The sequence below is a fragment of the Canis lupus genome, chromosome 8 (assembly GCF_048164855.1).
Source record: "Canis lupus baileyi chromosome 8, mCanLup2.hap1, whole genome shotgun sequence".
Taxonomy (NCBI): Eukaryota; Metazoa; Chordata; class Mammalia; order Carnivora; family Canidae; genus Canis; species Canis lupus.
In genome coordinates this window covers 76,699,389-76,712,119 of record NC_132845.1, presented here as the reverse complement: position 1 = coordinate 76,712,119, position 12,731 = coordinate 76,699,389, and the positions used below count along the sequence as shown (strand labels likewise).

At 48.4% G+C, this 12,731-nt stretch overlaps 1 protein-coding gene across 6 annotated transcripts in view; it reads left to right on the top strand.

Annotated features, from left to right (window-relative positions):
- The first annotated feature begins 249 nt into the window (after positions 1 to 249).
- LOC140639128 (BTB/POZ domain-containing protein KCTD7) overlaps positions 250 to 12,731 on the top strand; it is a 94,829-nt gene continuing 82,347 nt past the window's right edge. For 2 of the 6 annotated variants that reach the window (XM_072837590.1, XM_072837589.1), the window contains exons 1-5: positions 255 to 453; positions 3,197 to 3,366; positions 6,592 to 6,770; positions 6,841 to 6,888; positions 7,235 to 7,607. In XM_072837590.1, the coding sequence (XP_072693691.1) occupies positions 310 to 453; positions 3,197 to 3,366; positions 6,592 to 6,770; positions 6,841 to 6,888; positions 7,235 to 7,607 (914 nt within the window). In that variant the 5' untranslated portion in view covers positions 255 to 309. Of the gene's footprint in view, positions 454 to 3,196; positions 3,367 to 6,591; positions 6,771 to 6,840; positions 6,889 to 7,234; positions 11,295 to 12,731 lie in introns of those variants that run through there. The other 4 variants (XM_072837592.1, XM_072837605.1, XM_072837591.1 and 1 more) reach the window with 4 other exon arrangements.

The window sequence follows — 12,731 nt, the reverse complement described above, 5'->3', positions numbered from 1 at the left end:
TCAGGCGCTGCCTGCTCCTGGAGTGGACGAGCTGCCTGCCCATCGGGGCGGGGCACGCGGAGCCTCGGCCAATAGCGGCAGGCGGCCGGGTCGGGCCGGCGGCCCTGCGGTGCGCGCGCTGCTCGGCGAGCCCGCTGGCGCTGAGGGAGCCGCCGCCCTCCCGCCGCCGCGCTGCGCCCTGGGCCCCGCGGCCCGCCCGGCGGCCGCGCCGCGTCATGCTGGGGGCTGCTCGGCGCTAGTGCCCGGGCCGCCGCCGCCGCCCGCCGCCGCCGCCGCCCGCAGCCGCGCCCACTGCCCGGAGCCAGAGGGATGGTGGTAGTCACGGGGCGGGAGCCAGACAGCCGTCGTCCGGACGGTGCCATGTCCAGCTCCGACGCCGAGGACGACTTCCTGGAGCCGGCCACCCCCACGGCCACGCAGGCGGGCCACGCGCTGCCCCTGCTGCCCCAGGAGGTACTGCGGGGGGCGCCGGGGCGTCGGGGGGCGCCCGGGAGCAGCTGCTGCGCGGCAGGGCTGACCCCGGGCTGCGAGCGGTGCGGACGCTGCGGTCAGCCCGCGGCCCGTCCCCGCCCACCCGGCGTGCCGCCTCGCCCGGGCGCACAGCGGCCCGCCACCCCCGCCCCGCCCCGCCCCGCCCCCCCCCTCCGCCCAGGTCCACCGGCCGCGGGGCTGCCGCGCTCCCACTGCTCGCTCCGGCCCTGACGACGACGAGGGAGGGTGGCGGTGGGAGGGGACCTCGGAGCCCCCAGAGGGAGTGTCTTCCGGGAAATGCAGTCTCCAGCTGCCCCTGCCCCGACCGTGGGGGTTAGGGACTCTGCAGAGGAGGAGCGGGCCGGTGGGTGCACGTGTCCACGCGCACCTGACTGCTCCGTGGTTTCCCTCTGCAGCCGCTGTGCTGTGCTGTGCTGCGCCCACCGGGCTTGACGCGTATGGCAGGATCGTATTTAGGGCCGAAGTGGCCATGAGGAGGGAGGTGGAGCCCTCCTGGGCCCCGAAGGAGGAGGCTAGGAGGTAGGAGGCAGGAGCTAAGGTAGTGCTGGACGTGGGGCCTGTGATGTGTGCAGCCCTAGGAGAAGGGGCAGCCTCAGGGGGCACGGGGGTGGGGGGGGATTGGAAGCCTATACTCTCAACATCATGAAACACTTGTGACAATGAGCAAAACCCTAGAAGTACTCTTTGCAGCTGGGGGAGGGGGGAAAGCCTAGGAACGCTGTGGTGCTTATTTTTTGTGCACTGTCACTGGAGAAACAATGTGGCTTGAAAGAAAGTGCAGGACCCAGAGACCATAGGCCTGTTCCCCCATAGATACATTGTTGCATGGGAGACCTAAAGCTGTTTGACTGCTTTTTCCTGTGTGCCTCCGTCGTTTCAGCTCTACTATGGAGCAAACTCTTGGATTGATATGAGGTGTCCTTGAAAAAGGTGTAAAGAGCCCCAGAAATGTAAAGTATTATTATCCCAAAATAATATTTGAGTCCTTGGTATGCATATACAGTAGTTTTAGAGGAGCTATAGAGTAAGTAGAAGGTATTTGCTGTCCTTTGGTTGCAGAAGAGTAACAGTGTGTACATACACAAGAACTGTACATACTTTTTTTTTATTCATTTATTCACTCATTCATTCAAGGCATACTTGAGTCTTTACTGTGGGAGCCAGGCACTGCATCAGGCTCTGAGTAGCTTTGATTTAATGTATTTATATCCTACTTTATTTCACAAAGAATTTGAAAGCTCATAGTACTTTACTTATATATGGAATCTAAAAGACAAAAAAAAAAAAAAAAAAGCACAAATAGACTCATAAATACAGAGACCAAACCAGTGATTACAAGAGGGGAGGGAAGGTGAAGGTATGGGCAAAATGAGTGAAGGGAAGCAGGACGTATTGGCTTCCAGTAACGGAATGAAAAGGTCACTAGGATAAAAGGTACAGCACAGGGAGCACAGTCCATGATACCATAATAGCGATGTGTCGTGGCAGGTGGCACCTGCACTTGTGGTCAGCATACTATAAGGTGTAGGCCCGTCAAATCACTGTGTCTATACCCAAAACTAATGTGACATTGTATGTCAACTATACTGCAAAGCTAGGGGAAAGGACTATCTAGATAAATATACACTGGAGCCTGAGAGATGTTGTAATACTGAAAAGTGTGCACTAGTATAAAATTGTAGTTAATCTGGAGGTTTGTGGGAAAATTAGAGAGAACTGGCTTCATTTCTTTTAAAAACACAAGCAGTGAAAGATATTCCCACCTCTTACCCCCATACCCCTAAAAAAGGTCCTGAGCACTTGAGAGAACCCAGAGCTTCTCTGGGCCAGTCTCTACCATCATTCCCTGTTCCTCCCCCTGCCTTTGCCTCCAGAACCTTAGCTGGGCTGGGGCCTGATCTCACTCTACAGATTAAGTAGGAGAGAAGTGATGAGGTACAGAGAATGTAGAGTGGATGCCTGGAATGATTCCACAAACATCGATGAGCTCTGCTGTGGGTGACCTTGTGATTAGTGAATAAAACGTGTCCCTGCCCTCAGGAACCTTGGCGTCTAGAAGGGTGGGCTGACAGGAGTAAATAACTGCCAGTGTATCATGCTAGGAACTATAATAGAGGAGAGCGTGGCACATAGTGAGGGCACATGGAGGGACTATTTAGTTAACTCTGTGTTGGGGGCAGGTGAGGGACAAAAGAGCCTAAGTGTTCACAGAATCAGGGAATAGAATGAGTGGATGCTGCTGACCTATATGGTGCCTTGGTGTGCAATAGAGAAGGGGCACACAGCTGATCTAGCAGACCACTCACAGACGGGTGCCCTGTGCAGTGAGCAACGCACACCGCATACATCTATGGCAGTTGCATTTGCTAGATGGACAGAGGGAGAGTGGGAAGAATGTTCTGGACAGAGAAGACAGCATAAGCAAGGGCATAAAAATGGTTAAGTTCATTCTAGAGAAGAGACAGTAGGAACTGGCATGGGGAGGCCTGATTTAATGGCTATCAGAGGGACAGTGGGGTGGACTTGGCAACTGAAGGGTGTAGGGAAAGGGAGGAGAGAGAAGAGCATTCAGAGAGACTCCCAGATTGTAGCCTTGGGTGCCCGGATGGTGCAGCACTAATGAGACCCAAGGAGACGGCCGACAGAGCAGCCCCTGCTCTCATTCCCCAGTGCCGGGCTGAAAGCACTGGTGGTTCCTTTCCAGTTTCCTGAGGTTGTCCCCCTTAACATTGGAGGGGCTCACTTCACCACACGCCTATCTACCCTGCGGCGCTATGAAGACACCATGCTGGCGGCCATGTTCAGCGGGCGGCATTACATCCCTACCGACGCCGAGGGCCGGTACTTCATTGACCGGGATGGCACCCACTTTGGGTATGTTTCTCCCTCTGTGATCAGTTTTGTAGTCCTAGGGAGTAAGTGTCATGGGCTTCAGTTTGGGGCTTTGGTGTCTTCTATAATACCTAGGAGAGGAGATAACAAATGTACAGATGCAATTTAGTAAATGTGCTTATTGAGTGGGATCAGAAGTCATAGTTTCTTTCCCAGAGAGGACAAGCAATCCCAGGTGACACATACTGGCTGGATGTGATGAAACTGCTGCTGTCCTATGAAATTGAAGACCAGGACGTTGTCATCTGTGTGGAATAGGTGTGATCCCACCTAGAGGTGGGGGAGTTCCAAAACAACCTCTTGGGGAATATCATCAGATTCAAGTTCTGGGGCTCCATGTTGCCGTTAGGGAGGGATGTGGAGTGTGACAGTGGTTCTCAGACCTCCTTCAATAGTTTAAAATGCATGAACAAAAATGGTGAGGGAAGGGCCAATATATGATTGCCATTTTTTAATTTTGCCAAGAAAAGTCTTTTTAAAAAAGCACCTTCAATTGTGACTGTCATTTTAACACTAAAACATAGAGAAAATAGCCTTTCCCAAGAAAGGACTTCTGATACCTTACACATAAGCAATGTAAAGATTTGTTTTTAGTTTCCTTATTTGTGAAATGAGAAATAATTATAGTTGCCTCACAGGCCTGCCATGCCAATTACATAAGGAGCCTTGGTATGACCCCTGGCCAGGTCCTTCCAGAGCATGTGGCTAAAGCTCTTTGCATCTTCGGCCTAACTTTGGAGATGACCAGAGAACTCGCATGGTTCTTGACCTTCAACAAATTGACTAGGGGGGTGGGGGGTGGGAGTGCAGAAATGAGATCTCCAACCACTGCTCCTCTATCACTCCTCCGAGTAGGATTGCCCACACTGGGAAGAAGGTCATTTTTATCCACAGAAAGGAATCTCTGGTCAAACAATTTACTTTGAACTATCTGGGTGTCCCCATTGGGCTGTTAGCTGCCTCCAATGCTGAGAAAACAAAGTGTCACATCATTCTGCAGAGCTATAAAAAGATTTTTGTTTGCAGGCTCTTTTGGAGAAGAAAGTACTGGCCCCAGCTGGCAGCTCCCACAGCACACTCTTAGCTGGGCCTTGCCCCGGGGTTATGTTTTTCGGAGCAGACCAAGGTTTGCTTAAGATCCTAGAGGACTGATTTGGAAAGGGGTTGTGGGGAGAGGGAACAGAGTTTGGCTCTAGGTTGATGCGCCCATGCCACATGGCCATAGCTGGAGAGGGTCAGAGACAGGCAAGGGTGTGGCAGAAAGCAGGATAAATGGCATTTATCCTCAGGCTGTTGGACTCCTATGGCCTATGATTCATCATCAGATGAAGTTGCTTAAAGACTCAGATAAAATAAAGTAGGGGTTTAAGGCATTTGGTCAGGTACATTTCTCTGCTGGTACACTTTATATGCCGCCAGCACCTATGATGAAGTCTGATTGGGCTGCCACCTGGGACAGTTTCCCATTGTGATCAGTGAATAGCACTTTGCACTAGAGTCTGGACCACTGTGGGTATGGGCTTGGAGTCAATTATGTTTGCATCTGGGCTTCTGCTAGCTGTGGCTCCTTGAGTAAGGGTATTCCTTAACCTGAGCCCCTCTTTTTCTTCATTTATAAAATGGACCTAAAATGGCACTTAACCCACAATGTATTAAAGGGATTAAATGGAACAACACATGAATAGTGGCTGACACAGATTAGTAGTTAGTAAGTGTTAGCTGGTGTTACGTCATGGTTATAGACTAACTACTTAGGCAACATCTTGATCTTTGGCTTTACTCATATATCTTTACAGAAAAGACCTTCCCACACCTACCAGTGATGGATCTGATTACTCTTAGCACTAAAGAATCTGAAGATAGAATTGAAAGAACTGAATTTTTATTTTAAGAAAATACAATATGTGATCTTATTCATTCCAGGGACCAGTTTGTTCAGGCGTTAGGAGTAGGCATTTGATGTCTGTATAGCTACCAAATAAGACTAATGGCAAGGATATATAGAAGATGGAGAACCCTTCTACATTGCTGGTGGAAATGTAAAATGCTACAACCCTTTTGTTAAGCATGCACTTCACCTTATGACTGAACAATTCTATTCCTAACATTTACCCAAGAGAAGTTGGTATGTGTATCCACAAAAAGTCTTATACAGGAATATTCACCATAGCTTACTCATGAGATCCCCAAACTGGACACAACTCAACTGTCCATCAATAAGAGAAAGGGTAAATAAATTACAGTACATCCATACCATGCCGTGCCATTTAGTTTTTTACATACAACATAAGGGATAAATCTCAGAAACATTCTGTTGAAGGAGAGAAGCCGGGCACAGAAGAGAATGTACTGTGTGCTTCCATTTCTATGAATTTCAAGATGAGGCAAAATTGATCTTTGTTGATAGAATAATTCTGGGATCGAATGAGAAGAAGCAGAGGGAAACTTTAAGGAGATGGAAATGTTTTGTCCTGTATCTTGGTGTAGATGGTGGTTATAAATCAAACTATATGATTAAGATTTGTACCTTTTTTGCACATTAATTATACCTCAATTTATATATATATTATATATTATATATAATTTATATATATTATATATATATAAACCTAGAAATCATCTTTCCAGTATTCTTATGTATACCCAATAACAATACCTAATAAAAACAAAAAAACCCTAATAATTATAAATATAATAATAATGATACTGATAATAATAGCTATTAATGTATATTGAGGGCTTACCTTGTGCCATGTATTTTCCAAGGACTTTTTATCTCTTAACTCCTTTAATCCCTTCATACCATTATGGGGTAGTTTTTAAGTTCTTTTTTTTTTTTTTTTTTTTTTTTTAATTTATTTATGATAGTCACACAGAGAGAGAGAGAGAGAGGTGGAGACATAGGCAGAGGGAGAAGCAGGCTCCATGCACCAGGAGCCCGATATGGGATTCGATCCCGGGTCTCCAGGATCGCGCCCTGGGCCAAAGGCAGGCGCTAAACCGCTGCGCCACCCAGGGATCCCTGGGGTAGTTTTTAATTTTCTTCCATTTTACAGATAAGAAAATCAAGGCATAGAGAGGTTAGGTTCAGTTACCCAAGGTTACATAGCTGGTAGTCTGGTTCCAGATTCTGTGCTCTAACCTCTGTGTGACACTGCCCAGGTCCATTAGCTCCTTCTCACCAAACTGTCTTTCCTTCCCGCTCAGAGATGTGCTGAATTTCTTGCGCTCAGGGGACCTGCCGCCCCGGGAGCGTGTGCGGGCTGTGTACAAAGAGGCCCAGTACTATGCCATCGGGCCCCTCCTGGAGCAGCTAGAAAACATGCAGCCTCTGAAGGGGGAGAAAGTGCGCCAGGCATTTCTGGGACTCATGCCCTATTACAAAGGTGAGGGGTCAGCTGCCCAGGGTGGTGGAGGTGTGGGAAGGAGGGTTGTAAGGCATCTGTCCATGCCTAGGTCTGCACCCAGAAGAATTGAGTCCAAGATTCATCTATATTACTCAAGGTTGGAGAGATTCCTGCTTCCCTTTCTGCACCCCCCCTCACCTTCCCCACTGGGAAGATTCAGGTTAAATAGGGCCCACCTTGCCTATGACATCATCAAATCACATTTCAAAAGGATTGTCTTCATCCCATCTTTTTGGTTTCCTTTTGTCATGGCAACTTATGATCCCCATTTATGTTTGTGCCTTTCAAAGGCCTCCAGAGTCCCTTCCCTGGGACCTCCCTCCCCTGCTGGACCCTGCCTTCACTGGGGCTCTCTCTTTGCGCCCTGACACTACCTTGCCCACCCTCCACCCCCACCTCCCTGACCCCTGTCCCAGTAATGGCTGCTGTGTTCACCCCCATAGACCATTTGGAGCGGATTGTGGAGATTGCCCGGCTGCGTGCAGTACAGCGGAAGGCCCGCTTTGCCAAGCTCAAGGTCTGTGTCTTCAAGGAAGAGATGCCCATCACCCCCTATGAGTGTCCACTTCTCAACTCCCTGCGCTTCGAGCGGAGCGAGAGTGATGGGCAGCTCTTTGAGCACCATTGCGAAGTGGATGTGTCTTTTGGGCCCTGGGAGGCTGTGGCTGATGTTTATGACCTACTGCATTGCCTGGTCACAGACCTCTCAGCCCAGGGCCTCATCGTGGACCACCAGTGCATCGGGGTGTGTGACAAGCACCTCATCAACCACTACTACTGCAAGCGCCCCATCTATGAGTTCAAGATCACATGGTGGTGAGTAGCCCTGGTAGGGAACAGAGTCCTGTCAGGGAGGGTGTCCATTCTCTTTAGTGGCTCTGGGAATAAGATCCCTGGAAGGGATACTGACTGCCCCAGACCTGCTGAGGTGAGGACCAAGTCCTGAGGCACAGCTCCAAAAGGATGGAGGTCTTCCGGCAGCTCCAGTCTTCCGGCTGTACCTCGGGGTCAGGCTCAGGGCTTGTGGTCCACAGGGACTTGGCACCTGCACTCCCCTGACCTTTCCTCAAGGCACAGCAGACTTTGCCTGAGGCTGATGGTGTCTGGCTAGCTAGGGCTTGACCAGGAAGTCCAGAGAGGTTTTGTCACTCTCTTGACCTTGCAAGAGAGTTTCTGCCCTTTTTAGAGCCACATTACCAAACTAATATAGGAATAATCACTTTCTCAGCCCTGTTCAATTATCCCTTCCTTGTGCCTAGCGTATAAACACAGAATATAATGGGGGATTTACCCAAGTAACCACCCCACAGCCCCTGACTGAAGAAGAAGCATCTTCTCTCCCTCTTCCCCCAGGGATAGTTCCACACTTTATTTTAGGATGTGGAAAGACTCTTCCTTCTGAAACATATTCTTCACCACCTTTTGGAGATGTAACCATAGTTGCCAAAGCCATGTACCAGGTTGGCCTTAGAAAAGCACAATGTTTACAGCCCTACCTCAGGGCCTTGGCTTCTCCTACTTTCCACCAACCTTCCTTGCTTGAACAGTTATCTTCTCAGGGCTGTTATGCAGATTTCAGAGGTTCCTTTCGAAGATTCCCTGAGTCAAGCAGGCAAGTTGCGTAGATCTTCTGTTTTCTTTGAGACGAAACATCCTTTCTGGAGGCTCAGAATCTCTTTGGCTGCCATTTCATGTGTCAGCATCCAATTTGTGGTGAACCTCCATAGATAGAAGCCCCCTCTTTTTTAAACCCTGTTCTTGCTGCTCACATTCTCCTAGGAGAGTTTCTGTTCTGAGGAAGCAAAGAAAGGATTGGGGGGAGGCACAGCTATACCAGGAACTGTAGGATGATAGCAGCAAAGCTTCATCATGTTTTACCCTCCACATCTCAGAGAGGTAACGATCCACAAGGTTCAGCTCCCACTGCATTTTCTTCTTGCTCCATCTGCAAGCTGGGGCAGTTAAGCAGGATATGCATGCATTTCCTAAAGGAGGAGCTATGCAGCATCAGTAATTGGAACATAACATTTCTGTGCTGCATTAAAGGCCTTTCCCTGTGATCGTGAGTGTATAGAGACTTTTTTTATATGTAAAAACTTGGTGAGGACAGCGTCACTACTTTCAGTCCTACTAGACTGGATTGGTGAGGTAGGGCGAGGGGGAACTGAAGACATCTGCATACCTTTGAGGAAGAGAAGGCGGAGCCCTGGGACCTGGCTGGATTCCTTCATGGGGCAGTGACCTTCTAGCCCTCTGTGGAACAGGATTCCAGGGTGTGGTTTTGCACTCTTACATTTTATCTCATATGGTGGAACAGAAGTATAGACTGAGCTCTAAGAGGAAAGTGCAGTCGGTTATTCAGGTTCTGAGATATATGTTCTTGCTATTGTTCTCATCCACAAATGAAATCATCACGATTCTCGAGTTGGTGTCCCTGCTTGAAGCTTAGTCTGGTAGCATGGCTCATGTCTTGTTCTAACAGAAGTCTTTCGTTTCAATTACTCTAGTTGATGTTACTGACTAATACAAATCCATTTTTGGACAGACACTGAGGCAAGGTATTGAGAAGAAAGGCAGTGTGAGTAGAAAGCAGACAATTAATCCCAATGCTTTCAGTAAACTGGCCTTGGTTCCTTCTTGTTCCCACCCCTGGCACAGAGTATCACAGTACTTGGTTATTTAGAATTCATACGTATAAGATCGTGACTTGTTTGATCAAATGCAAGTTTGCTCAAAAACAGGCCCTGAAGACTAGCTTGGGGGGGGGCGCCTGGGCAGCTCGGTCTGCTGGGTGTGTCTGCCTTCAGCTCGGGTCATGATCCTGGGGTCCTGGGATTGAGCCACCTCAGGCTCCCCACTTAGCAGGGAGCCTACTTCCCCCATTCCCTCTGCCCCTCCTGCCCACTCGTCTCTCTGTTGTGCACGCTCTCTCTCTCAAATAATTAAAGTCTTAAAAAAAAAAAAAAGACTAGCTTAGGGACACAGGGTCAGGGGATAAGAACACTGTCCCCATGCCCCTTGCTAGAGACACCCCTTGGGACCCACTCTGCCCCTTTGTTGCCCTTACAGTGGTGTACTCTATGCCACTGTGGGAAAGACAAGGCTCTGGGCCAGTAGGCCAGGGAGAGTAGGGATACTGGCAGCCAGCTTAGAGCCCTTTCCAAATGAAATAAAAGAGTTCAGTGGCCTAGTTTGGTCATTCTGTGATGAGAAGCCAAGGCCAGGATGAAAAGTGCTCCTGGATGTGGTGGTTTTGTAGTAATGGTCTCCAAATAAAGGTCATATCTGAGGAAGTGACTTCTCCCAGTTATTTCCCTTCTCAGTTCTAAGTGGTCAGGTCTAGAGCATAAACAGGGTTGGGTTAGGAAGGAGGGCTCCAAAGGATGAGTGCTTCTTCCCAATGGAAAGGGAATATATTTTCATAGAATTCTTGTGTGTAATATCGATGGGTCAAACCAAGTGCCTGCCTTTGGAAGCTTCCATTATGTTTGACTTTGGGCACCTTTTCTCCCAGGCGTCATGCTCACTGGATGGGAAGGTAAAAGTTTTAGGAGATAGGATTGTATGGTGCAATAGCAGCCATAACAAAATTCAATAAAAATGAAAAACTTAATGGCAACAAAAAAGATTGAAACAAAACCACAATGAAACACATCACAGCATCCCAGATGGAGGAGTTCTTTGGGTAACGCTCTAAATAGAAGAAATAGAGGAGTCATCACCATCCTTCTTCTACCTTTGGTTAACTCACGAGGCTGTCCAGTGTTTATCATGTGGAAAGCAGTCAACTGTGCTCTGAAAGTTTCTATTCTTTCTTCCTGGGGCTTAGGATATTCTGGGAGCTGTCTGAGCCTTGTGCCTCAGGCTGGTCAGGTGACATAATCTTCCTGTTCTGGGTTGCTTGTTGGAGGACTAGAAGAATGACATTTGCAAACCACAAAGTTGGGTGAGCCTCAGTGTGTGATCTTGGTCTAAGCTGGATCCTGAAGAGGTTAAGACAAATGACAACAACAAAACAAAAACTAGTCCTGCTGATCATTTTGATCCCAGATAGAATTTTAAATATCCTTTGGTATACCTTCTGGCCATATTTGATTCTGAGTTAAGCTTTCTTGGGTACCTTTTTGCTGGGGATCTTTCATGAAGGTAGTGCCTGCTTGTGATCCTTAAAAGAGGAGGCTTTATTCATCAGAAGCCGGAGTGTGGGGAACTGGAGTGGAAGAGGCACTTTTTGGAATTCCGGAAGAAACATATATGTATACATATGTTAATTGGGGGAAGGGTGGGTTGGCAGGGGTTGAGGAGGCGGGAACAAAGATTGGGTATAGGAACAGTTTGCTTCTGGAGCACGGGAGGTCACCTGGGTCCACTGTCTTCCTTCTGTATGGTATTGGGTTTGTGTAAATGGTGTAACACTTCCTATGTTTATTTACTACCTGTCTGTGAGCGCTTTGGTGCATGGAGCCCCAATACCCTCACGTGGCATTAAAGAATTAGAACCTGGGTGCTGTGCCTTTCTTTTCTAGAGACTTATTTCATCCCTCCTCTGCCCCGCACTGTGCCAGCAAATAATGTCTTGATTTGTGCTTAAGATATGATATGTTTGGGGATGCTCAGCGAAATAAAATAGGTTCTTTCCTGAAACCAACAGCTGAACTTCTGCCCTGGCTTGAAGTTAAAGGGAGATGGGCCCCATGGAAGGTGGTTCTGCAGTTACTCTAGCCTTGTCTCTGTTCCACAGGTGGGAGTGTTCCCACCCAGCCTAAGCATACAGCTCTGCCCTCTTATATTGAGAGGTATCCAGGGGAAGAAAATACCACAATAGTCACTTTGTGGCTCACAACCATGTCAGGTGGTTCTGACAGAAAGCCCTCCACTTCTTTCAAGGGAGACATAAATGGCTCTAAGCTTATGTGAGCCTCAGTGGTTAAGACCCTTCCTTAAGGAAAATGGACATAAGTTGCCCTTCCTCTGAAAGCAGACTTGACATCTTCCTGGCTAGTAAGTGTCCTCATCAAGATGTCCCTTGGAGTCATTTCATGGATTAACCCAGAAAGGTGAGTTCTGAAATGTTGGGTTAGCTGTGCCACCCTCCAACTGCCTCCTTAAATCTCTGATTACACTGACTTTTAAACAGAAGCACTGCATTACCTGTGCCAAGTCTATTCCCTGACCTACTTATTGCGCACACAATCACATGGTAATGATACACTAATGGTACTTAACAAGTTGGAAACTGAACAACATGAAGGTGTAATTTCCTCAAAGGCACATAGCCAGTAAGTAACAAAGTCAGGATTCAAACCCAGGGTCCTTTTCTGAAATCCTCACAGGTGTTCAGTAGAGCCCTCCCTTCTTCTTGGCAGCTCAGTGTCCCACCTATCAGGCTTAGGGCTTCACCTAGCTTCTACCAGTGAAAATTTGAAGAGCAGATACTCTAGAAGGAAAGGAGAGACTTTCTTTGATGTGTGGGTCTTGCGTGCCCTTGAGCATTGAGGGGCTAGCTGGGGTCTCCAGTGTACTGCCCTTCTAGTGAGAGACACACGGTCACTAGTTGGAGACAGGCCCCACTCACGGACGATGAGCAGAGGTAAGTGCTGGCTGCCTGGTTGGACCCTGGTGTGCAAGAGATGGTCCGGGATCAGACTCCTGCAGCCTACAGGCCTCACCATGCAGACGTGCTATGCAGCCCAACCATGTGGGGAAGTATGCCTGAGGCGTCGGCCCTCCTTCAGGGACCCCTGGCATCAAGAGAATAATGGAATATATGGCTTTTTAATTTAGCTCAGGGGCTCTTGTGTGTCTGGCTTGGGGCTTATGGCCTTTAGACTCTGGGTGTCAACCCTGCCTGTTTATTCCTTTGTCATCATTTTGAAGATGACCTCTTAGCTAGCTTTACTTACTTCTCATTTTGATTTGTTTAACTTACAGCATGTTCCT